At 40.2% G+C, this 26454-nt stretch overlaps 1 protein-coding gene across 3 annotated transcripts; it reads left to right on the top strand.

The window, feature by feature from the left end:
• Positions 1-4854: 4854 nt before the first annotated feature.
• Positions 4855-21693, top strand: lmnl3 (lamin L3). 3 transcript variants are annotated; one of them, XM_076726551.1, is made up of 12 exons: positions 4882-5635; positions 6522-6678; positions 7856-7981; positions 8145-8315; positions 8445-8570; positions 12929-13149; positions 13330-13549; positions 17596-17703; positions 17872-17988; positions 18451-18561; positions 18693-18758; positions 21340-21693. In XM_076726551.1, exons 1-11 carry the CDS (start codon positions 5235-5237, stop codon positions 18726-18728), a joined length of 1794 nt encoding a protein of 597 aa, XP_076582666.1. In that variant the 5' UTR covers positions 4882-5234; the 3' UTR covers positions 18729-18758; positions 21340-21693. The 3 variants fall into 3 exon arrangements, with proteins under 3 accessions (XP_076582753.1, XP_076582666.1, XP_076582844.1); XM_076726729.1 differs by lacking the exon at positions 18693-18758 and adding an exon at positions 19346-19400 and having other exon boundaries at positions 4884-5635; positions 21340-21453; XM_076726638.1 differs by lacking the exon at positions 18693-18758 and having other exon boundaries at positions 4855-5635; positions 21340-21691.
• Positions 21694-26454: the final 4761 nt, after the last annotated feature.

The following is a 26454-nucleotide window of genomic DNA, read 5'->3' as shown; positions in this document are numbered from 1 at the left end:
CAAGTTTAGATGGGTCCACATCTGTTCCCATGTTCAGAATAAATAGAGAACACAGCAACAATACCCTCTTGCATGTTCCCATAAAAAAAATAAAACATAAAAAATAATCCCTCTATGGTGGCCCACTGTGGAAGAAAGCATGATAAAGTGCCCTCTGGGTTCCCCTCTAGCGGAGAGAATGTGATACAGTGCCTTAATAGGCTTCCCTACATGCCACAAAAGGGTTTGGAACTGTTTCACCATAAATGTATTATGACTTTCTGTGCACTGGTGAGCCACCACATGCATCTTGTGTTCTTTTTTTTCACCCGACCCTCAGACAGCCTCAAAGTCCACCACTGTGTGAGTCCTTTATATCGCCACGTGTCCCATATGGCAAACCCTTGTGGGCTGACTATACTAATACTTTAAAGATGAAAAGCGGCTAAGTGGGCATCTGCTCGACCCAAGCACATCTAAACTGACATTTTACACTGTGAACAAAGAGTCACCCAAGGCCAGCATTTTGTTAAAATATCCATCAAATTTAATTTATTAATGGGTAGTTTTTTCAGATTAGTATTTGGTTGCAAGACAACTAACACAGATCAACAAGTTTACATTTTTTCAGTCTTTTTAAATCAAAGCATAGTTATATTAATATGCTTTTCACCTTTGCAGGTAGGACCATTGAACATGCTGGCATGCTGACTGATAACAAAAATTTGGTGAACTCTTGAACATAATTAACAATAATGTGTAATGCAGATTTGTCTATTACCTTTGACACATTTGTGAAGTTTTGTGTATTGGCTCCTCTAGTTCATCTTGACAGTTCTACTAAATATGCATCTGTGATAAAGTTTTTAATGTGTACATTAAAGTTTCATTTAACTTCCCCTGGCTGGTTAAAATATACTTTAATTCTGAAGGGTAAATCAGCCAATTTCCAGCAGTGCCCTATTTGTCTCTGGCAGCTTGATGCAGCACTGCGTATGGAGCCTGATGACCATCCCCTCTGTCCCATGTGGTGTGGAGCAGCAGAAAGCATATGGAGGAGCAGTCATCTCCATCAGTTTAATGTTCCTATAGTCAGTGTCTGTACTAGCCAATGTTGTAGAACTGCATGTCTAGCTGTCCTAGCTAGCTTTCTATATTTTAATATTAATTAAGTAGATTCATTCAAATGTAAATACTAATATTTATTATGGTGGCCTATTCAGAATTAACATAATGCTGGCATACATTCTTCGTGGTATTTTCTCCTTCTTCTTTCTTTCTATTTTCTAAACACTTGCCTTGTTTTTATCTTTATATTTTCGCACACAGTGTGGAACTGTGAGAAACAACATTTGGATCCCTCTGTATGTCCTGTACATGGTGAAATTAACAATTACAATTGCAATTACAATTCATTTGGCAGACGCTTTTATCCAAAGCGATGTACATATGAATTCACACACCGATGGCGCAGCATTGGGGGCAGTTTTGGGGTTCAGTATCTTACCCAAGGATACTTCAGCATGTGGACTGCTGAGGGATCGAACCATGACCGCTGGTGGACAACCGCTCTACCTCCTGAGCAGCAGTTGACTTTGAGCTGACTTTGATTATTCTTGTTACAGATTAAACTACTCTTTTCTGTCAAACAAGTTAAAATAAGCTCCACCTCAACTATGGATGACGTTAATTCTGCCAGAATAAACACAAGATAAGATAGAATAAGTTAAGTTAAGATAAAATATGATAAGATAACACATTCTCACTTCCAACATATAGACACTTGGTCAGTACCTGGTTGGCGTCCCTTTGTGGGAAACCCTTTGGTGTCAATTTTTCAACGTGCAGAGACGTTGGATAGACTTGTATAGACAGCTGTTCCCGCTCCTAATGAGTCAAATCATGCTGTATAAAGAGGGAGGGAGAGATCCAATGCCAAGTTCACCATCTTCATCTCCAGGAATCTGTGTGTGTGTGTTGTTTAACTGTTTAAAACATACATCGAAGAGAGAAAGTTTTAGGTAAGTCTTAAAGATCATGTGTCTTAGAGACATGAAATCTGTTTGGCCTGTTATTGTTCTCACTATACATGCTGCCACTTGGTGACGTCATTAGAGAACACAATGGTATGTTTCCATAGTTTTGCAGATGACACACAACTGTACGGTAAGAGAAATGTTGTTTAATTGTCTGGGGAAATTAACTTCTTGGATTAAATCTGGGGTGGGCTAGGACCAAGATACTTTGTTAATTCCCTTGTTAATTATTTGCCTTCAAGAACATGGTGATCTTCTGCTGCTGGTCTATTGGAGGTTCCCAACAACAGCTGATTTAAAGTCAGGGATTCATCCTTTGTAAGTTATGCCGCAAAAATTTGGAATGCACTGGGTATAGATATCAGGGAAGCCAGCTTTGTTTTTATCTTATTTTTACTATTATAATCAAGTGGGTTTCTCATGTTCTCTCTTCTCATTTTACATTAATGTTCTATCCCTCTCTTTTTTTGTGACGCATGTGGTGAAGTATATTATTGTTATTAGTATTGTTATAACATGAACCATGTGTTAGAAAAGCTTTCTGGCAGGAAGGCTTTATGCCGTGTTGGAAACATGCTGGAAATATAGATACCATAATTTATTTTGAATAAAACTCACATACACCACTGCAGTTGGAAAAAAAAATCTATTTTATTTATGCTTTTTTTTTTATTTTAATGAAACTACATATGACTTGTTTTTAAGGATTTATGTTTTCAGCAGGAACCAATGAGCTTGGAGCTGAGAACCACAGAGAAAAGTAAACTCAGAAATTACTGAGAGACAACTGAACATATTGTTGGTTCCTGTAATGGGATTTGTAGACGATAATATGAATATATTGTAAAATAATGCCAGCCTTCTTCTTTAAGAAACTTACAAGAAGGTTTACATGGGAATGGTAAGATAAGATGCTGAAACAGCTGAGGGTTGAAGATAGATTAAATTTAGATTTACTATCCCACAGGGAGATTTGTTTTCACTGCCAGGACAACACAGGAACATACAGCTGTACACACAGGAACATATCAATGACAACAGATAAATGTAAGTAGTCTAAATTCTGGTAAATTCGTCTCATCTTCCAGAACTCCACAGTAACAGTCAGCAAATGACCTCAAGGTCCTCAACTGTGTACAGCTATGCTCATTGGAAACATACTGTATAGATGTAAGGATGGATGGAGGACAGATTGTCAAAAGATTCACATATGGCATAGTTGAATTGACTGCACTGTAATACAATTAAACAGTACTACATATACTGTAGAGTCAGTTAGACAGTCAACATAACAGTCAGCATAACAATTAACGATCATTAACAAGCAGACAGTCAATATTTCCTGTTGTATATGAATACATGGAAGCCACATTGTACTGAATTATTCTAGTAACAAAAATGTGTGTGATGGAAGTCTGGCACCCCCTTTCTTCCGTGTGTGCTACAACATTTCAAGAGAAATCTACCCTCATAAACCACTAATGACAAATCATCTTAGTAACCACTTCTCACATTCCGCTCACCTGGAATTTGAAATGTGTGCCAGAATATAGAAAAGGTCTATGGCCTGACATGACCAGATGTTTATCACCTGTTTCAGTGAAAACATTCTTCTTCTTCTTCTTTTTTTTTTTTTTTGTATATTTTTTTTAACACACTTTATTGCTACTGACCTAAACTGAACGTATAAACATTTCTATTGAATATACTGGGTCAAAGACAGCATGTACAAGCCGGGGAAACAAACCTTTCCTGTAAATAGAGTCTTGTGATAAGTGACATCAGCTCCCGGCTTTTGGCGAGTCATTTCTATCAGCTGGTGTCCCGCAAGAATCTCACTTCAGTCAGCTGCACCGCGTTTCACTAAAAAATAACGGAAATTGTTGTTTTGCTTTCAAAGTAAAGTCGTCGTTGAGGAAAAAGCACACTCTAGGATAGCAATGATTTCATATATGTATGATTTTTTTTTTTCCCCACACGAATTCAATGGTTCACATTTATAAGACCAGATTTCACAAGAAATGGCATGCATTTAGATTTTACTGCCCAATGTAGCCTGCACTTCATGTAAATGTGTACACCTTGGATCTTATATTGTCTTCCTTTTCAGCAGATACGTTTTTCTATCAGCTATTTTGTTTATTTATAACTTCATCTGTTGCATTTCAAACATTAAAGATCTTTATTTTATATATTTTCCTGATGTCTTTTGTTTCTTACTTTAATTTCATCTGTCATCTATCTAGTATGATGTAATAAATGTAAGTATTTTGGATTATATTGGTGTTTATGCGTGACTTTGCTGATCCTCTCGGCTTGTTTCCAACAAAACTAGATCGCAGAAATTCTTTAATTTTACCTCAAATGATAGATTTTGTTTTTTTGAAAGCATAACATTTCGTGTGTTTTATGGACAGTGGATTTCACGGCTAACAAATTAATATTTGATCTTGTACGAGAAAAATAGCACACCAGAAAGGTTAGGTCTATCATTGTGAGACATTCTCAAGGCAGACATAAAGTCCATGGAGACGATAACATACAAAAATATATATATAAATAGATTTTTTATTTGCATTTGCATTTACTTTTTTTTCTTCCAAGAAGACCTGGTTAAATAGTGTGTGTTAAAAATACTTAAAACATTGTCGATTTTATGCCTAGCGGTCACGTCCTACAGTAGTCTGCAGCTCCAGCTTTGTCAAAATGGCGACCAATGTTTCAATAAAAAATATTTTACAAACTGAATCAAAATTGAAACTAGATTTAATCTTAAATACGATATTATTTTTTTTACTTTGGTAGTTTGTATAACACACAAAACATCCGTCAATACCGTATTACTTTGAAAATATTACCCGGAAATGTACTGCTTCATCTAGCTCTCTTGCAGCTGGTGGCGCACATCACTGATGTCAGTTATTAACTCGTCAAATTTGATTCATTTCAGCTGTGGACATCTTTAATTATGGGAAAGTTAACAAGAAGTCAGAGGCCGATCTAGGTTTTTTATTTCCTGCGATGATCGATGACCTTTACATGTGTGTTTCCATGTGAGTTTTATTCATTTTAAATATTACTGCATCGATTGCTTGTGCTACTTCGGATGGATGTAACTTACCTTGCTGAGGCCCCTAGTTTTGTGTCTTTTTGAATCGACTGAACTATCTGGATCAGTTGTGGACCGTGACTACAGAAGTGTCCAGCCCATCAACCATCATGGCCTCTGCCACCTCCACCCCTGTCTGCTCAGGCGGCAGCTCCAGTCACACCAGCCGCCTAGGCAGCCGCCGCGGCGCTGCCGCCGGCCAGTCCACCCCCAGCACCAGCCCGACCTGCATGTCCCGCATTCAGGAGAAAGATGAGCTCCGACACCTCAACGACCGCCTCGCCAACTACATTCAGCGGGTCCTGGAGTTGGAAAGTGAAAGGTCTTCCATGCTGATTCAGTTGGAGGAAAAGGATGACTCGAAAAGCCGGGAGATGGGCAACGTGAGGCGGCTGTACGAGGAGGAGTTGGCCGATGTCAGAAAGTCCCTGGACGCCCTGGCTGGAGAGAGGGCCCGTCTGCAGATCGACTATGGAAGTCTCTGCGACGAGTACAGGAAACTTCAAGCTAGGTAGCACCGTTAGGATGGAGCCATGCAGGTGTCGGAGAAGCTGTTAAGCCAGACTCCACTCAAAAATCTGCTTATTTAATGCGTTCTTGTTTTGCGGTAGATGCACACATCTGTAGAAATAATAAAATGTAGTTGTAGGTCCAGGTGTATTATTCGGGGTTAGTTCAGTACACCACGCGGCAGGTATCTCGGTAAAATCCCTGCTTTCATAGCTGCTTCACACAGCTGCTCACTGACCGAGCCATGTTTCTAGATGGGGCCGAAACTTTCAAAAGCTCACATTTCAATGAAGCCTTTATTTCCAGATTTGCTGAACTGAGCATCCTTGATCTTTAGAAACTAGTTCATCGTATTTTATGCTTTATTATTCTAATTGGAAGGCAAATCAACATTCAATTGAGTTTCTTTAAACTGAGTTTGGGTTGAAATTTAGAACAGGTATATTGTTGTAGTGAGTTTTAAATTTGAAAGCAAAATCGACAACACCAGCGCTACAACGTTACAGTACTGTTTGCATGTTAATACATCAACTCTTATAATGCAATGTTGAGCACTGAAGAGGTCCATTTTGCATTCTCCTACACACTGGCCCTTTAAATACAGTTTATTGCCAATACCACTGCACCTTTACAAATAATAAAAAAATATATATTAATACAGAACTTTTATTTGTGTTTATAAAAAAAAGTTTTGGTAAGTGTTAAGTGTATGAAACTAAACTGAGAAGAGGGCTGAAAGTTGTGTGGTGCCATGTACAGTATATATGCCAGTTACCAAGGTGGCATTAAACATGCAGATATTTGAATGGAGTTTGGCATGATATTTGAGACAGCTCATTGAATTCTCTTCTATGGTGCACATAATTAAGATTGTTCTCCCACCTCAGGAACCAGAAGAAGGAGAGTGATCTGGCAAATGCGTTGGCCCAGTGGAGGAAAACTGAGGCGACGCTGAGCTCAAAGGATGCTGAGTACACTCAGCTGCTGTCTGAGAACAGAAGACTCCATGATGACTTTACTGACCTCCAGGGCCAGCTGGAAAACGTATGAACTAAGGTTACACTTACACGTGAGCCATATATAGGGCTGACTGATGACGTAATGACTCATCATCTTGTTACCGTAGTTGATGTCCTTAAAGCCCCACATTTCTTACACTTTGCGACTCTATAGAGGTATGATCAAAAAAATTAGCTCAAATTGCCTTAACTAGTTACATTGTTTTTTTCAACTTAGCTTTCCTCTTTCTTTTCTTTGTTAAATGACAAAATACACTTACCAGGGTTGTGTTGAAATGTGGCCCCCTCTCAATGAGTTGTTTCCCATAGCATCCCCCTCCACGGTTGGGGTTGGTTAGGTTAGATTATGGTTTAGTATAGCAGAGATAATTGTTTGAGGTCAGGCAAAGGTTGAGGTCATGTTAACTGTCTCAGGAGGCAGGTTGGAGGTTGGGGTTAGGGATACGTTTTGGTGCAGGTTAAGGTACGGAGAAACACATATAGACAGAAAAATGGACTTAGACATAATACCAGCAATTCTGAAGCTCAGTTGTTAACACATTGTACCCCATTTGTGTAAGCTATACACAAACATAATATAATAAAAAAAAACACCAATTTGTGGTGGCTTAAGCAAGTGAGATACATATTAGCGAGGTTTTGAAGTGTGTGGAGGGTTATTTTTAGCCACACTAACAGTGTGGCACAACAGATAGCAGCATATCAGTCAGTCAGACACTTTGGTCCAGGCTGAAATGGCTCAAAAACTGTTAGATGGATTGAGAAGTCGTTTGTATTTCCCTGAGGATGAAGTTCCCCAGCATTGGCAATCCTGTGTCTTTTGTTCTAACATCACCATCAAATCAAAATTTGAACTTCTCTGATGCTTTGGTTTTACTAAATACCTGCAAAAAAATGACATTCCCATCTGCCTCTGCTGTATTGTATTCAGCTAAGTCTTAATTATTATCAAACAAGAAATGGCCAAAAAAAGAAAAAAAGCGAAAGGATTCAATTTTGAAAATCCACCAAGATGCTCCGCATACAGCATGTGAGCAAGTATAAGAAACAAATGTGTCAACAAACAATGGAGCAACTGAAGGAGATCAATGTTTGAAAGCCTAAGAGCCACATGTGAAGTCAATGATTTTACAGATTCAATGTCTTAAAAGGGCTAATATTCAGGTGGTGTTTGGTGTCATTCTGTGTGTCTGTGTTACCAGGTAGAGCGCGTACTGACGGACACAAAGAACCAGCTGACCTCTGAGATGCTGAGGAGGGTGGAAATGGAGAACCAGGTGCAAACACTCACAGAACAGCTCGAACTCCAGAAGAACATCCGTGAGCAGGTAACACGCAGTGGCATGCCCCTAAGGTGGCAGTGTTGGCTATCAATTACTAACCCTCACCTATTTTAACTTCAACCAATTGTCATCTTTCTGAGTGTGATCTTTTGATCTTCTGTTTCGCCTCAGGCTGATACTTGTACACTCAGTTGTTTATGCTTTGTAGGAGATTTTTGAGATCCAAAGCCGACACGAGAGTCGTCTCGTAGAGGTGGACTCAGGACGACGAAGAGAGTTTGAGAGTAAGCTGTCCGAGTCAATGCAGCAACTCCGCCAGGATCACGAGTCTCAACTGCGGCAGTACAAAGAAGAGATGGACAGGACCTTCAGTGCAAAGGTATAAAAACACAGCTGAAGATGTGTTTAAAAGTGTCCAGATTCATTGCACATTTAGATTTTTTTTTTATTACTTGAAGCCTGATATTTTAAAAATGGTTGTTTGCATTGAATTGTTTCTGCACTATAGTTACAGAATGCCCAGCAGGCGGTGCTGGAGAAAAATGACCAAGCGTCTGCTACCAAACATGAACTGGAAACCACCAGGCTCAGAATGGAGTCCCTCAGCTCTCAACTCCAGCAGTACCAGAAAGATGTAAGTGCAGTCTTTAACCAAAGCTGAAGATCTGTTAACAAAACAAGATCAGATATATAGAAAATGTAGCCCCAAACAGCCATGTTGCTACTCTGGTTCCAGACCTCTCACCACACACATCTCAATTTATTCAGTCAAATATGTCAAAGTTGTCACTGTTTCTGCCTGTTGGAGAAACAGAACAAGGACGAACAAGGAAGATGCAGCTGTACTAGTTGGGTTAAATCAGTTTATGGAAAAACAGCTCTCTAAAATTGACATTTATTCCACTGGTTAATGAAAAATGAAATCAAAAATGGATCAAAATCACCACTACTTAACAGACATTGACTAACATCAGTAACACGATGTCGTACAAAATGAATTAATCAGACTGAATTATAGTGTCTTATTTATCAGGTTGCCGTGTTGGGGCTGTAGCACATAATAGCTAAAGCTAGCAAAACATGTTACAATAATATGAGGTAATCTGTGAAAGAATAAATTACAATAGGAAATAATTAAATCTACACACTTAGAGTAAGGACTGAGTGATGTGAAACCACTTATAGTAAATGAGCTAAAAGTTTAAGGGTTAGGAGGATCATGTGGTCACTTCAGCAGATTAGTGTTGTCACGATACCAACATTTTGGTATCGATACCGGTACCAAAATGTATTTTGATACTTTTCGATACTTTCGATACTTTTCCAAATAAAAACACAATAAACGTCATTATTGACTTTATTTTATTGGAAAATCTAACTATGCATCAGTAAATAAAATAAAATACCACAAAGACATGCTTTTCTAATGCAATGCAATTTTTTATCCGCGTTTAGACGAGCGTTCTCAGCAGGAATTGTTTGTTTATACGAAGATGCAAAAGTGGGCGAATTCGATTGGATATGCATGCCAGGCCGCTAGGTGGTACTGTGATAGAGCGCCTACGACGTGTTGGGGCACCCAAAATTTGACACATGTAATTGTATACACGTCTCTGTTCGCCTATAGTATCCGTATACATTCTATACAATTGTTGAAATGACTCTTGTATGTTGACTACAGCTGCTAGCACAGCTTGAACATCGGTGGGATCCACGTAGTCAAACATATTGTTTGTTGTTGTTTTACCGGCTTGGCGCGTTGAGTGTGACGTAAGGTGTAGTTGCTATGCGACGTGACGTGACGCGCCGTGGTTTTGCGCTTCTTGCCGTTTAGACGGAGACGCAACCCGAGTCGTCTTCAAAACTCTGCACTCTGGAAGGCGTCTTCAGATTTTTGCGGTTTCAGACCTCGACGGCGCCGTCGCCGTGTAAACGAAAGGCACTTCCGATAAAATATTTTGTCGTTTTCATTCGCAATCATCTTCGTATAAACGGGGTCTCAATCTCTCTCTGTCTTCAGACTCCTGCTCCGTTTGCAGCTTCACGCTGCTTACTCGGTCGCTCGCTCACTCGCCGGATCGCTCGCCTCGGCTGAAATTACAATGCGGTGACGTCACGCGGCGACGTAAAAAAAAAAAAAAAGGTACCGGTCCCATCCAAGCGCAGTATAGTACCGTTTTAAATGCCTCAGTACCCCGGTACCAATTTAGTACCGGTATACCGAACAAGCCTACAGCAGATAATGTAGAATGGTGTGTGTGTGTGTGTAAATGATGTTTACAGACTGATACACTAGGAAAAGGTCCACATGGGTGGTTTTCAGGACTGTACCATTACAGTGTTGTTTCCATGCTACCTAGTGTGGTATGATTAACAGCTGATTATGCTCCCTCCACACTGTTAAATCTGTGTCCCTCAAGTATAACTTCAAACCACATCCTTTTGTCTGGAAGTCAAACTTAACTTTTAACTGCAGAGATTCAGTTAAAAGCTTCAGAAGTACTGAGGTGAACACACAGACTTCCAAACAAAACTTTCTCCAAATACATCAGAGTGTAGCTTTAAGTGATTGTTACAGAGCCTGACAGATGCCATGAAGGGGCCGAAAAATTGAAATGAAATAAAATCAGTTGTTAATTTGTGTGTATAAGTTGACAGAACATAACATTAAACAAAATTGACATTTTAACATGATGGGACATGTCAAAGATGGCATGATGTTTAACAGGCAAACATGTTAAATCCCAAGTGTATGTACCATCTACGTACATGTACAGTTGCAATCAAAATTATTCAACCCCCATGCCATATTAGGCCTATTGACAAAATATACAATTTCTCAGCTGTTTGCAATAACAAATTACACAAGAACTGTTTAAGTAGTTCAATGAAACTAATATTACAAGGGTTATGATCCAAATTCAACACAACATGCCACTTTTAATGACTACTGCAGTCTCAAAATTAATAAATTCAACCTCTTCATGACAAGCATCTTCAGTACTTAGTAGAGCACCCTTTTGCTGTTATGACCTGCTGCAAACGTGATGCACAGCCAGACACCAGCTTCTGACGGTGTTCCTGAGGAATCTTAGCCCATTCCTCACGGGCAATGGCCTCCAGTTCAGTAATTTTCTTGGGTGTGCGTTTTGCAGCTGCCCTCTTCAAATCCCACCAGAGATTTTCTGTGGGGTTCAAGTCAGGCGACTGTGATGGCCACTCTAGAATCTTCCATTTCTTCTTCTGAAACCAAGCCTTGGTGGACTTTGAGGTAGGCTTGGGATCATTGTCCTGTTGGAAGGTCCAATGACGCCCGAGCTTCAGCTTCCTCACAGACTGCATGTGGTTTTTTCCTAAGATTTCCTGATACTTGACTGAATCCATCGTGCCCTCCACACGCTGCAGGTTTCCAGTGCCAGAGGCAGCAAAGCAGTCCCAGAGCATCACTGAGCCACCGCCATGCTTCACTGTAGGCAGGGTGTTCCTTACAGCATATGCTTCATTCTTCTTCCTCCAGACATACCGCTGTTCCATAGGCCCGAAAAGTTCCAGTTTTGTTTAATCACTCCACAGAATAGAATTCCAAAACTTCTGTGGCTTATTTAAATGGTTTTGAGCATATTGGAGCCGACTTTTCTTGTGCTTTTGGGTCAGTAGTGGTGTACGTCTTGGAGTCCTGGCATGGAGCCCACCAGTGTTTAGTATGAGCCTTACTGTGCAAACTGAAACCTCAGTGCCTGCTGCCACCAGGTCTTGCTGCAGGTGTTTTGCAGTCACTCGAGGGTTTTTGACCACTTGCCTCCTCAGGAATCTGGTGGCAGCCGCTGATAGTTTCCTCTTTCTGCCACGTCCAGGTAGTGTAGCCATTGTTCCTTTAACTTTGAACTTGCAAACTATGCTTCCAACTGTATCTCTAGGAACATTCAGAGCTTTTGCTATCTTTTTGCATCCTTTTCCTTGTTTGTGCAAGGCAATGATCTCTTCTCTGAACTTTCTGGACAATTCTTTTGACTTAGCCATAGTTCTAACATGCAATCAAACGTCAATCTCAACAAACTCCTAGCCAGTCCAGGTGTTTATGTGTTCTATCTCAAGCACACCTGAACTAATGAAGCCCTTGATTAGCTGCACTAAGTGTGCTTGAAACAGGCAGTTGGGTAATTTTGATTAGTTGCATCAGGTGTGCTTGAGACAGGAGGTTGAATAATTTTGAGCCTGCAGTAGTGATTAAAAGTAGCATTTTGTGTTGAATTTGGATAAAAACCATGGTATTATTAGTTTTGTTAAACTATTTCAACTGTTCTTGTCTACTTTGTTTATTGCAAACAGCTGAAAAATTGTACATTTTGCCAATAAGCCTAATATGCAGTGGAGGTTGAATAATTTTAATTGCAACTGTACCATTATGTGTCTCCATCTAAAACCAAACTGCATTAAATCCAAGCATCTTATTCAAATTAGGCTGTTCATGTCCTGACAGCTTTCACTGTTGTGCATTTTGCTATACAGCAGTATGTGTGCAGCTAACTGATAGAAACCAAGTGTGGCAAATATCACTGAAACAATGTCCAATGCAGTAAAACAATGGTATCTGCAAGATAACTCTGCAAGAACAAAAGCCTGCTGTGACATGTGAATACACTGCTGAATGTGAAAACTCCTTCGGCAATGTGGAGAGAGGTTTCAGTACATGGAAAGCAAAAAAGGGCATTGAACATATTTTATAAGATTAAATCTTTCAGCTGCAATACCCACTCCAATTGACTCTTGCAAAGTCTTTCTGCTCAAGACTCACTGACCTAAACCTGGAAATCCAGCTTCCAGTGTCATCATCACTACCATCTGACATCAGACGCCGTACCAAAGAGAGGCAGTTCCAGCCATTGCTGAGGTTAATGTGTTCAGGGCCACCCTGATACAATTGCTGCCCAATCACAAGTTCTTTCTTGGTGTTAACATGTGTCTTCATATTTTTCGTTCTCTCTCTGTCAGAAAATGGTGCTGGAGGGCCGCTTTCAGGAGCTGGAGAGGACTTTTGAAAGGGAGCGAGACGTTTGGCAGCAGAAGCTCTGTCAGAAGGAGAAGGAGCTGCTGAGCATCAGAAGCCAGATGTATAGCCAGCTGGAAGACTATGAGAACCTGCTGGATGTCAAGTTGGCTCTGGACATGGAGATCAATGCCTACAGGAAGATGCTGGAGGTGGAGGAACAGAGGTATGGCTGTGATCTGTGTACATCATGCAACAGTTGAGCAAAGCATCATCCATTTTAACATCGGCTATCATAAACCAGAAACATAGCATCTCTGCATGGCTGGTGTCTGGCTGACTGTCTGATGCTTCCAGTTTTGTTTTGTTTTTGTTTTTTTATAAATGTCACTTTCCTGTCTGTCAGATTGCAACTGTCACCAAGCCCCTCCCAGCGTACAGACCTACCTCGAACTCACGAACACAGCAGCCGCACACTTAGAGGGAAGAAACGCAAGCATGAGGGAGCCTCTGGCAGCTCGCCCGCCTATAAATTGTCCAGTCGTTCAACAGAACACTCTGCTGTGAGTGTGGTAGAGGTCGACATGGATGGAAAATATGTGAGACTGAAGAACGACTCTGAGACGGTAAGTCTGTAATGCAGCTGGATAATGGGTATATTTTTTTTAGTATGAAGAATTAGTTTGAATGTCTGAGGTTCACTTCATCGTGGCACAGCTGTCTGCAAAGACACAGATCAGTTCATTTCCTTCTACAGTTGTACAATGTCACATGTAGCTATGGAGGAGCTTTTTCAAGTCTGAGAAAATAACCTTAGTAACGTCAGTGATGTCATCAGCAGACCTGCCAACCTGTACACATTTTGCATAGCAAGTATGCATTTTGACATCTAAATACGCTGGTACGACTCGCCCCTCTAAGCTACGCAAAAAACTGGGGACGTGAGTTCTGTGGCAGATGTGCACATGCGGTACTCATGTCTGACAACGCGATGCAGCAGCGTGGTGAAGCATTGTCAGCCAGTCATTGTAGAAAAGCGGAGAAAAATGAGTCTGCATGAGTCCTCCTTTCCCCACTCGCTGCAGTTGGTTCTTAAAAAGGTAAGTGTGTTAGCGGACCTGCCAGCTTTTGGTAAATGTGAACTGTTATGCGTAACGTTACTTTCATTGTGGAAACATTCGATCCGAAGTCTAAGTGAAAAAAGGAAAAAAAAGATTTGCGAGGTTTTTTCTTAGCAAATCTATCGATCATGTTCCCCTAATGACCCCAATGCATCGTCAAAGATGTACTGAACACTGACATGATCGGTGCTTTGGTGACAAGAAAGGTGAGCATGGCTGCAAAAGGGACCATCTGTCACATGGAGGGTTTCAGTGATGCTTTATTAAAGAAGGCAAAGTCAGCAACCTATGAAGCAAAACAGTCCAGAGCAAGTTCCACTCCAGGAAGGAGTGATGACTGATGCAAAACCTGTAGTTAAAAGGGCATCAGGGTAAAGGTCAACAAAACAAAACAAAATGTAAATACTATAGTTACCTTAGTTTAACAGCATTTTTATGTTTTGAAAGTGTTTCTGTGTTCCATCGAAAGGCTGTCATGATACAGTATATACATGGCTCAGAAGGACATAACATTTTTTGGTTTTCTGTTGATGGGTTTGGATATTTACGTTAAGAAATGGTTAAAGAATGTAATTAGAGTGCAAAATGTCTTTATTTTCTTTATTAAAGGTACTGTAATCAAAAATATAGGTTTTATTGTTTGTTTTTTTTTATAACTGATTTCCAGCCAGTGAATGGGGAAATTACTGCAGGCAAAGCAATGGAGTTACAAAAGTCTGCGAAAAAAGAGCCGCACAACACAAGTGGTACTCAAAATATTTTGACAAGGTTGGCAGGTCTGCATCAGGGATGTTTCAGCTTGGACATGGGGACTATAAGTTTAAAACAGGAAGTTGTAGAGGCTGAAAGATGATAGCATTTACCATGCCAGGGAAAATTAACGAAATGTAACTGTTTGTATTATGGCAAATGTAGTATCCAGTGTTTTTGGAGCTTGAGCCATAATGGTGACTAAAAGGTGGGTGGGGGTAATTGATCAGATTGGAATTGCAATAATTGTCTGCTTCAATTCTGGCAATTTTAAATCTGTTCAACTATAAAACGTCGGCCACAAGTATACAGATATTTAGCATAAAGGTCATTATCCTCTGCCCTTAAAGACGCCTTCTGAAGTTCATATTTTTCAGAACTCCTTTTTCTGTGTATCCTTGTCTACCTGTAAAACAGGAGTGTTTGGGAAATTATGTCATCACCTCAATTTATGCGAGGGCTGTCAAAATTAGCCAAAAATGACTTTCAAATATTCTATCTCAGAAAACGCATCTAACCATTCAAATATCTTTTTTTTTTCCTCATTACGCCTACCAGATGGAAAACTAATGCAACTTGTATTATTTATATTAACATAATGTCTGTTAAAAGATCTACCTACACATTACAAAATGAACAAATACAATAATGTCCTCTACTGCATTGTTGAATTATTCTCTCATTTCAGCTTGACCTACATTACATTTTCATTCAATCAAAGTGACGTTGTGTGCACAGTTGCGGAGGTCCACACGTCCTGGAACACTTCGGTGTCCAGACAAACGGGAGGAATTCCGGTCACAGTATGTGATTATGGACCCCATTTTCCCATATTTTTGTGTCCAAATGACTAATGGAGACAACAGTTATTGAAAGTTTTTCCAGTACTGAACAACAGTGCCAAGTACCATCTGGGTGTTTGTGCACCATCAGTGTACGTCCACTAAAAATGTTTGTTTTTACAACTGACGGGCTCAGATTGTTATCAGTGTCTGACATCATTATGGAAAGGATCCCTACAGAGACACGTTTTTGTTTGAGTAAAATCTGTTTTGTTTAACCAGAAACAGCTGTTATATTGCTCCTGCCAAAGCCACCAAACTTCATTCACAAAAGCAGTAATTTTATCATCACAAAATACACTTCACTCATGTGACAAAAACAAAATACAACAAAACCTTCTTAGTGCGAATTTACACTGTTCCAACAGTCATCACTAACTCTGGTTTGGTTGAAATAAACTCTTAATTCACTGAATTGGGAGAGGAAAGCAAGAGAGAGAGAGAGAGAGGGCGGACATTAAAGTGTGTTGAGCCAGAATATTTTCACATCTATGTAGACTTAACTATGTCAGACTTCAACAGATTTTCCCAGTACAGATGAAGTGGCGGGGGGGGGGGGGCAATTACTGAACAGTAGAAACTGGTTCCGACTCCTGGTCATCATGCAGTGCTTTCAGTGCAGCTGCCGCGGTGGTGCTATTTTTCCACTCATGATTTTCACAATCAAATGTATTGATTTTTTTTTTTTTTTTTTTTTTACAAGTTGAATACAAGTTGGAATTTACAACATTCGTTGAGAGCCCAAATTCGTGCATGTCCATTGTTCCTTTGTGTAGTGCATGTGTCTGAAACAGTGGAGGAGAACTGGCTCGTTTGATTAGCAGTGTAACCATGAAATTAATAAATTAGCTGCTATTGTTTGTGTTAAGTTACTACCAGAAAATAAGCTCACTACACATGAACACACTCAGAATGCTGTTCTCTGGTATTTGTTGTATGGATAATGTAGGCTTCACTGCCACCTACTGACGTGTCAGGCTTGTTTTGAGCTGGAGGAATTGTTTTTGCATTAACGGTGTGTATGGAAATGTTTTGTAAAGCAAGGTAACAGTTTTTTTTTTTTTTTTAAGTGAGCACTTGTGATTGGATCTCAACTTCCCCACTTTATATGTGTATAGACAACAGTCCAACAGTAGTAACAAGCACACTGGGATGAATGTGCATGTTTGCACAATGAAAGAAATAACATATAACATTTGTTGAATTTACAAAAGGCCCAAATGATTACGAATGTGTAGTGGGGAAAAAAACAAAAATTGAAAAATAACATATTTTGAAAAGGAGTCTGGGGTCTTTCTCCATGGATGGAGCTTACATTGGTTACTGTATTTCTAAAATTTGACATGTTAACATGGATAAAAACTCTATAAATTTAGTGTAAATGGTGAAATCAGTTGAAACGGCTGCTGAATGTTAGCAGGTGAGAGACACTGAGCTAAAACTAAACACTGAGTAGCAGACAGGCTGGTCCAGTGATGTCAGGACAGACTGACAAACTGGTTTTTATAAGGAAAGACAACTTCATGTAAAGAATTTAATGTCGAATTTACAAGAAGACATGAATAATGATAGAATTTGCTGTAGTCTTTTTTGCAGATTTCAAGTTTTTTAAAGTTGTCACTTTTTTTAAGGGGTGTCTGAGGATAGTGCAGTTAGATGTTCAATTGTAAAATCAGCTGTTCACTGAATCTACTTATCTTGGCAGGTAAAGGAACCCAAATACATCATTTGCATTAATATCTTTAATTAAACAGAATGTTTTGTGTGGAGCTTACTTATGCAGAGGACTTCAGTTGAGTGGACAGTCCTTCACTGTGGCCCAGGACATATCTGTGTACACACTGCTTAAAGAATATGGCCATATGCATCAGACCACATCCAAATGTGCAAGCATTGGTGCTTGTTCTACAGAATAGTATTATATGCAGCATTTGAAGTTCTTGTCATTTTCATTTCCAGGAGCAGCCACTGGGTGGTTGGATGGTTCGGAGGACGTACCCTGATTCTAGAGACATCTTCTTCCACATCCCGTCCTCCTGCGTCCTGGCTGGTGGGCAAACACTCACAGTAAGTAGTGAACTGTTATTTGTGTGTAGCTGTATTCCCTCAGTTGTACTGCAGAAAGAGGGTTCAAATGAGAACATCATTACGAGGGAAAATGAGATTTGGTGAGCAGTTTTAGTAGGGACCCTTCCAAATAAGTGAAATGGAATTAACGTGTGTGTGTTGTGTCAGATTTGGGCAGCAGGTGCAGAGGCAGAGGCTGATACTGGGGACCTCATTCTGCAGGGCCACAGGAGCTGGGGCCCTGTCATTAATGTAAGAGTGATCCTTCTGAACCCTGACCATGAGGTGAGTGAATGCAAACTGTCTCCCAGAATTCTTTTTTTTTTTTTTTTTGTACAAATAAATAACATAAAAAAAATACAACTTTTTCTTAAAAGTGTTTAATGGCATGATGACTGTTAGAGTGCACAAAAGCCATTTGAGCTCCCCCCACTTCTAGCCATGCTTGTTCTCTGTTCATTATAAATTGCAGTGAAAAATGAGCCTGCAGTGTGTGAAAATGTGAACAAGCGATAAAGGCCCAGAAACTACACAGGGTTAAGAGAGTTGAAGACCTTTTTGATCAATTTCTTTAAATAAAACCACCAAAAGGTAGTGTTAGAAACCTTTTGTTCTCAACCCTTCATCATAAGCCAGTGTTGTAGATCCAAGTCAAAGTTAAGGGTGAAGTGGTGTTTATTCAGTCTAAGTGCAAATCTTTTGTCTCAGCTATTGTACATCAATGGATGTCATTTGATATCTCTTCAGGAAATGGCTGAGCGTAGGGTGTGTATGCAGGCCAGAGGGGAAGAGGGAACTGAACTGGAGTTTGATGAAGACATTGTCGCAGGCAGTGACATCCAGCACTTTCAGAGACAGGTAAACACACAGACTCATAAAACCAAAGTTCCATAACCTCAGTATGAAGGCTAATGTGCTTTTTACAGATACAAGCACAAGTGCTTTAGTGTGTGAAACTTGACGTCACTTTTTTCCTGCCTACCCTGAAGCCAAAGAGAAAGAAGAAGTGTTGTTCTGTCTCGTGAGTGCAGAGCAGACGGCGTGCTGTGCAGTAGGTGAGGAGGGTGGTGCTGCCACACTGAGGCTTTTCCCCTCTGCTCATCTGCTTGGACCTGCTCTGCACTGATCTGTGTATTACTCACAGCATGCATGGCTTGTTTACCGCATGTTGTATTTGCCTTTGAGTTTCCAGTAGCATGTCAAACATGTTGGCGTTCGACTGGAGTCAACTCAGGCCGTCTCTCTCGTGGTTACCTGGCTTCACTCAGGTGATACTGGTCACCCTGATAACTGGTATTACAAAGCTGATTATCAACTGGTTCAGTTAACTATAGGTTTTAGCGAAGCAGCTCTGAGCACGTTCATGTGAAAGAGGCAGTGTTCTTAATTTCTGTTATTGCAGTTCAATCCTGAACTGCAATAATAGAATGAGTGTAAAGGTTTTTCTACATTACCAGGAATCCTGTTGGTAATAAAACAAACCACATAACTGCCTTTTAGCAGCATGCTAAACTGTTAGTCCTTATTTCAAAGCATGTTTCTACCATCCCTGATATAATTATCATCGAAATGAATTCAAAAATTATTCTAATGTACAAGGAAAGTTGCTTTGTCTGTCTTTCTCACATTTTCATGAACTCAGGACCCTTTCAGGATCCTGTTTGAGTAGTGACTCAACTTTTCCAGTGATCTGATTGGTCAGTAAGCCGGTTTTGACACACATTGATGTTGTACTGGTCACTTTATTGTTTTAGTATCTCTTCAATGACTTTGAAATGAAGGTAGGACTCATATAAGCCCTCTTGGGCTTCTTTCCTCTCCTGCCCAGCTTTAAACTTCTTTGTGTGTAATATATATGTCAACCTATAAATAACAAAACAACACAATTGATCTGATCTGCAGGTTAGTCGTGCAGCGTAGGTTACCATGGTGACCTACTGCGATTAACAGTGAGCCAGCTTTGTGATGCCGGAAAATCTGAGTTGAACCCAAAGATAGCTGGCTAACCTCGCCCCGTGGTTCAGGCCCCAAGGCCCCCATCCATAAATGTTCCATACTGATGACTGGGCTGACAAGTTTAAAAACCAGTGCAGTGTTAGTGAGGTGCTGTTCTATTAGCCTCCAGAACCACTTCAGGGGTCCTTGTCATAGAGTCCCCAAATGTTTGAAGCTCATTCTTCTGCCCTCTTTCAAAGGACATTCCCTCATTTGGTTCCTTCATCATGTTTCTCCACTTGTGTATTCAGATATTAAAAGGTTCCTGTTTGATCCTGTTTGGGTAGTGGCTCAACTTTTCCAGTGATCAAACAAGATCCTTTTAATATGTCACCTGTCTGTAAATGCGAAGCAGGGCTTGTGTTTGTTACATACTTTGGAACTCTAACCCATCAACTGTTTTACTGCATTCCCATAAATCCCTTTTCCACACTTTCACTTGAATTTGTTTAGAAGTTTTCCGCTCAGTGTTTGCCCACAGAGATTTGCTTAGTCCGTATTTTTTGTGCACTGCAGGAGAATCTATTCATTAAACGTATACTATGTAGCCCAGTAGCTCTCATGCAGAAATGAAATGGTGAATAGGAATAAATAAGTTATGTTCTTCAATTAATAATTACTTTGCTTGAATGAACAGACACAATTTATAATAGTTATAATATATATAGTAGTTATAATATATATATATTGTTATAACTGTTATTTAACCTGTCAGATGTCAAACGGGTCCAAAAAAGGTCCAGAGTATATTTGTGTTCAAAATCAGTGCAACAACACCTTGAATTCAAGTGGCTTTTTGATTATCACTGGCTGTCTGTTTGTCAGTGCATTAGGCTACAGAGTGCGTGCAGCTAACAGACGGCAGCAAAGCTTGCTAGCATTGCTGAAACAGCATTCAGTGTCACAACTGTATCAAAGTGCTGAAGGTACAAGGTGTAGTAAACTAGATATAGTTTAGTGGTGAAGCAGATGTCGGCATGTCCCTAACACTCTTGTTCCTCTTTGTATGAACCTAAATGAGTACTTGAGTTGTGACTGCTACAGTAACTGGGCACTGACATGACCAACCTAAATGAGCCACTTGCAAAACTGCTCATTACGATGCGTTTTCGATTTTGGACAGATGTCTGGATAGATTTTGGATTTTGCCTGCAAAACAACTCTCAAACTTTTCGACATGTTTACAAAAATGTTTAATTATATGATAATTTGTTCACAAAAGTGAGCATGATTCATTCATTTGCACAAATTAGTATGGTTTCCTAACCCTGAGACCTTCTGCACCATTCACTGTGATATTAGTAAACAATAGCATAATTAATCAAACTGATGAGCATAAACTACCATGCAGAGTACCAGCTGCTCAATATCTAGGATCCCCTAATGAGTTTGACTTAAGCCCAAGGCTCATAGACCTTCCCCCAGCAGCAATCATTCAAGTGAAAGGAAAACTTCCAAATCCACTGAAGTGGACTTGATGACAGCTGTTTGTTGCTCATCAGTAACGACCTGCTTCAGACTCATGCCATACCTTCCTGCAACCGCATGTTCAGTGCTAACCAGTCTGCCTGCATGAGACCAACATGTGTCCTATGATGGTAATTGATTAAATGTGATGAGGCTGCTTTTTTTTCTTTTCAGGATCTACTTAAGGAGGGGAACTGTACCGTCATGTGATTGCTCACATGATCTCCTGCAGTCTGTCACGTCTACCTGGAAAACTTAGACCTGCTTTGGCCTTGGAATACAAACGTCTGCTGCTAATGAAGATCCAGTGTTGTCTCATTCAACAAAGTTCATTCTCAAAATACAGTAAGACACTGACATGTTAGCTTGACTGTGAGAACGCTGTAGAGTATCACTATCAACCTTAGTATTCCTGTTGTTTCATCGCTCTAATTCACAAGATATGAGCTTTGCCTTGATATGATCTGATTTAAATGTGTGTGTGTGTAATAAAATTGTTGACATAATAAAGTTCTAAATGCAGTTTAGACACTTGGGTCCAAGGACTGTTTATTACAACAAATGCATTCCTAGTTGAATTTGGCAGGAAAAGCTGTGCTCGAAAGTGCTCCCAGTTCACAATGGCTCATCATGTTACAACACTTATATAATTTAATAGCAGGAGGAAGTTAGGAAGCCGGATGGAATTTTCAGCAGCAGGTCCACCTTAATTACATTTTCAAACACAATTTGTTGCTTTCTAGTGGTTACTGGTCAGGCAGATTTCTGCATTTGGCCCTTTCCAGTGGAGATGAAGGATGAATTTAATTTGTGGTTCTCATCATTAAAGTGAAAACATTTCTAAAAATCATCAGCGTCTCTCTTTGGAAACAGCACCCTGGTTTCTCAGGACAGTTTAGAAAACACATGATTGCGTTTTATTGAGTTGTGTGAAAGTATTGAGTCAGTCTGAACAGCTAATGAGCTGACAGATGGAGGACGAGCCTGAGCTAATGCATTGCTGGCTTTAGTTCTTATAAGTCAAACACACTTTGAATTGTTGATGTTAGAACTGCAACAGATTGGTAATCTTTATCATTCCATGAGGAGGAAGAGTGGATCATGGGATCAGTCTGGAACACTTCATTGTCTTCTTCTGGAAACGATAATACTGATTGTCACTGTGAACTCTAGAAAATGTCTGAACATGTCCACAGTTACCAGTATGACTCATTTGGTCAAGTTGTCAGTTTTCATTGCTGTGGGACAGACTGTTCCTGGTACTCAGTTTCCACAGTGTGTTTGGTAGGAAAGCGATCAGAGGCCGGTGTAGTTGTCCTCCTGCTCTTGAAGGAGTCTTCCAACATCAGGACTGGGACAAGCTGCGCCCCCGTCCTCCCTTATATTTGAGGTAAGTTCAGTATTGTAGACTGTAGTCTACACCATAGTCTCTTTGTTGGTGGCTTTGCTGAGGGTGTTCATGGACAGGGTCTGTTGGTTTTGTGTGGCATGGGAACGCAAAGGAAGTTGCAGTCGCACTCGCTGGTCGGTTTTCTTCCACATCTTGAACAGATGGATGTGGTAACGCACAGATACCTGAGAAACAAACAACCATGTTTCAGTACAGCTGCCAAAGGTCAAATACAATATTCTGTTATGTGACTGAAACTTGCAGTTTTATACATTTGTGGAGATTTTTTAATTTGAAGCAAACACAGAACCTGGAGGATTGATTCAAAAAATCGTAGTCATTCGTTAGATCTGTTAACCAATATTTTTATGTTAACAACCAAATCAATATGTAATGTAAACAGAGAGAATAATCACCAACTCTGCACTTCCCCTCAGCCCCACAGTGCATTTTAGCACCTCTCAGTTCATTGTATGGGCTTTACACTGGCTGGCATGCACTTCTTAAAAAAAACATATGTTCCATCTGAATGAGCAGCATAGACCCTGAACATACCACTGTCCAGACAACGTAAATGGTGAAGAGGGCCAGTGTGAGGACCAGGAGCCCCAGGGCCTCCATGCCATTGGTGTAGTAGAGGTCCATGGCTCCTTGAATACACAGCCATCCTGACAGGCTGGCCAGTGGTGTGATGAACAGGAAACACACTGTGTCGCCACACAGTGTCCTCCTCTGCTGCTGCATGGATGGAGAATACAACCACTGGGGAAGAGGGGTGGGGGATAGTTAACAGATTAACAGCACATCATAAAAGACAGTTCAACCCAAGATCTTGGTTGTGGGACTGATGTAGGTGGGGTTAATTGACCATATGGACATGTAATGACCTACAGAGGAGAAGTAGTATTAAAAACCATAAAATATCAAGCACAGAAATGCTGTAAATCTGCCAGGAATTTGAATGCATAGTACATGCATGTACAAAGGTGATACTCAGCAGGGTCGGGTTGCAGTGTGAGTTGGGATTTTGTGTGATGATCCATCTTAAAAGCACAAATATTATTCTAAAGTTTAAAAAAAAAAAAAAAAATACTTACCAAAATTTAAAACTGAGGACTGAAACTTGATATTATTCCCAAAATGGACCATTAAGATAAGTTATTAATGTTCTCTGATGCTTTTAAAGATTAACATCAATAATGCTTGTCAACATGAACATAGACCTCTGATTTGATTTGATTACTGCAAAGTACATCATCTCTATTCTTCTTTGACACCCTAATGTCTCTCTGTAATATTGTTAGCTAATAAGCAGTAAGAGTAATAGGCTCTGCACACCCCTAAAGGTGTTATCAATCATTCTGGCCGATTAGACCTGTGCTCAAGTTGAAGGTGGGGGGCAGAAGTGAGGTCATTGGACTAACCCCAAACAGGTGCAGCTAAGCAAACGGGACACAAAGATGTCTAATCAGGCAGAACTAGTGAAATCATCTGTGTGAGTGTACCATGTGTGCAAGGCCTGCTGTTTAGACCTGCTGTTAACACCTCTCCATGTCTGCAGAACAGACACATTCATTGTATTACATCATTAATGTAATAACTTCCTATGTTTCTGGGCATGTGTCCAGCATTGCCTGACAGCAAGCTTATACTGTTCACTTTGTATCTTAACCTGGCGGAGCACATGGTGCTTAATCAGCAGATTAGCACGCTGACCATACATGCAGCCAGAGGAGCAGGAAGACGAGGAGGCCACTAATACAATCTCCTGTGCTGTTCTCTACAGAGCAGCAAGGGAAGGAAACACCATCTAATCTGGCTCTCAGGCTAAGTGGCTTTAGGGGTGCAAGCCGTCCAGCTAACAGCAGCAGATCCTCCAACATGAAGGCAGCAACTCGCCAAGAGGCTCCTCCTACTCACTGTGACATCAGGGGCCAGATGTATAAATGCTGCATACATAAAAAAACATGTGTGCACCATTTTCTCCACTTACACTGGAGTTCTAAAAGACGAATGTGTGGTGAGAATGTGCACACCTCATGCATACTTTACACACAATTTTCTAGCTAGCTGCTGTTGATATGATGAGGTGGACATGGAATATAAGGTGAGACATGACACCTTATACAATGATGTCCATAAAGTTGGAATACTTTTGTTTTCAGACACGATCCTCTGTTTATTCCTATTTAAATGTATTAGTAATCACTTTTGACCAGGTGATTACATTATGTGTCCCAATTACCCAGGTGAAATGAATTCATGCGTAACATTTGTTATAAAAGACAAGATATTTGCTGTGTTGTCTGTTTCCTGCCTGTATGCAATAGGTCCACGTTTTCCGAATTGTCTGAAATAATTTCCAACCAAATTTGACACAGAACTTCCCTATGCTATGCCTCCTCTGACGCCACTGGCAATACGCCAAAGAGTGCTTGCACTCCACCAGGATGGACACAAATGAGCCGATACTACTGATTTGCATGGAATATCCCAGGATGAGGTCTGTAAAATCCTCAAAATTCATCGAAAGGAGGGTCGTTTGACTGATGATCAGCAACTGCTTAATCTGTGCCATAGAAACTGGAAACTGCCAGCGAGCCGCCTTTGATCGTTTGTGGAGAAGAAGCCATGGAGTCATCGTTTCCCACCAAACTGTAAATTGAAGGTTGCTTCAGCATGGTTACCAAGCAAGACGAATGACCAAGTGTCCACGCCTAACTGTTCATCACAGAGTTGCTCAACTTTGCTGGCCTAGGGAGCATAAAAGATTCCTTCGTGATGACTGCATCCAGGAAACCACTCAAACTGGTGGCGGCTCAGTGACGGTATGGGTTGGTAATCATTATGGATGAAAGACACCATTGGTAGTGCTGGATGGAAACATCAACACCGTTGTGTACAGGGACATCCTGGAGAACCATTTCCTCCCACATGCAAGATGGGTCTATGAGAACAACTTTCGTCTACAAGACGACAACGCTAGAGCACATAGGGCAGCTGCAGTAAGAGAATATCTTGATGCAGAGTGGGTGCAGCAGATGCCATGGCCCGCTTGCTCCCCTCATATGAACCCTTTTGAGCAAGCCTGGGGTGCCTTATGCCAAGCCATCAATGAGAGGGACAATATTCCTCAAACTCTACAGGAGTTAGCCCAGGCCCTAACCCTGCTCACTGACAACACCAACAAGCTTGAGGACAGTATGCCACGACGTCTTAATGAACTGATCCTTGTCACGGTGGCCATACTCCATTTTATTGATTGTGTGACATTTTTGAAACAGCAATATTGGACATTCATATGCATGAAATCTTCTCAAATATGTGTTCCTGTTAAACTGACCGAGGCTGAAGAATTTAAACAAAGCCTTAATCCTATTGTTTCAACACCTCCAATTTTAAGCCTGACTACAGTTTGTAAAACTTAATTGTGATTTCATTTTCATTTGATACATTTAGAAGGGATTGATTAATAAAGTTTTGAGAACATATACACTTTATCTGTCAAGAATAAATCACATTGTCAAAATCATTTCATGGAAAGAGGTAAAAAAAATATTTTATTCCAATGTAATGAGCAACAGTGTAGTATCGACTGTGGTTGATAATTTTTGCAGTCTACATACATCCAATGTTGTTAGGTATGAGAATGATCTAAATTATTTATGAGTGATGAATTTTATCCTCTTTGTATTTACATTTCAGTTATCAATGTTGATCTTTCAATTTTATCTTGAATTGTGAGGCACTTTGTAAAGTCTGTTTCAAATGAACAATATAGATTACTCATTGATCAGCCTTCTAATGTTTGATAACGATGCTTTATGGGTACATGTGATGAATTAGTTGTATGGGTTCTATAAATAGCCACTACTGTGTGTAATTACAGCTGTTTTGGT

The sequence above is a fragment of the Chaetodon auriga genome, chromosome 1 (genome assembly GCF_051107435.1).
Source record: "Chaetodon auriga isolate fChaAug3 chromosome 1, fChaAug3.hap1, whole genome shotgun sequence".
In the NCBI taxonomy this organism is placed as follows: domain Eukaryota; kingdom Metazoa; phylum Chordata; class Actinopteri; order Chaetodontiformes; family Chaetodontidae; genus Chaetodon; species Chaetodon auriga.
This window is presented reverse-complemented; position numbering and strand designations above follow the sequence as displayed.

Excerpts from the sequence above, each read along its gene's own strand:
- lmnl3 (XM_076726551.1), top strand. The coding sequence starts at position 5,235 with ATGGCCTCTGCCACCTCCACCCCTGTCTGCTCAGGCGGCAGCTCCAGT. Across the intron at positions 13,550-17,595 it reads TGAAGAACGACTCTGAGACG|GAGCAGCCACTGGGTGGTTG; the intron begins GTAAGTCTGTAA and ends TTTCATTTCCAG. Across the intron at positions 17,704-17,871 it reads CTGGTGGGCAAACACTCACA|ATTTGGGCAGCAGGTGCAGA; the intron begins GTAAGTAGTGAA and ends GTGTTGTGTCAG.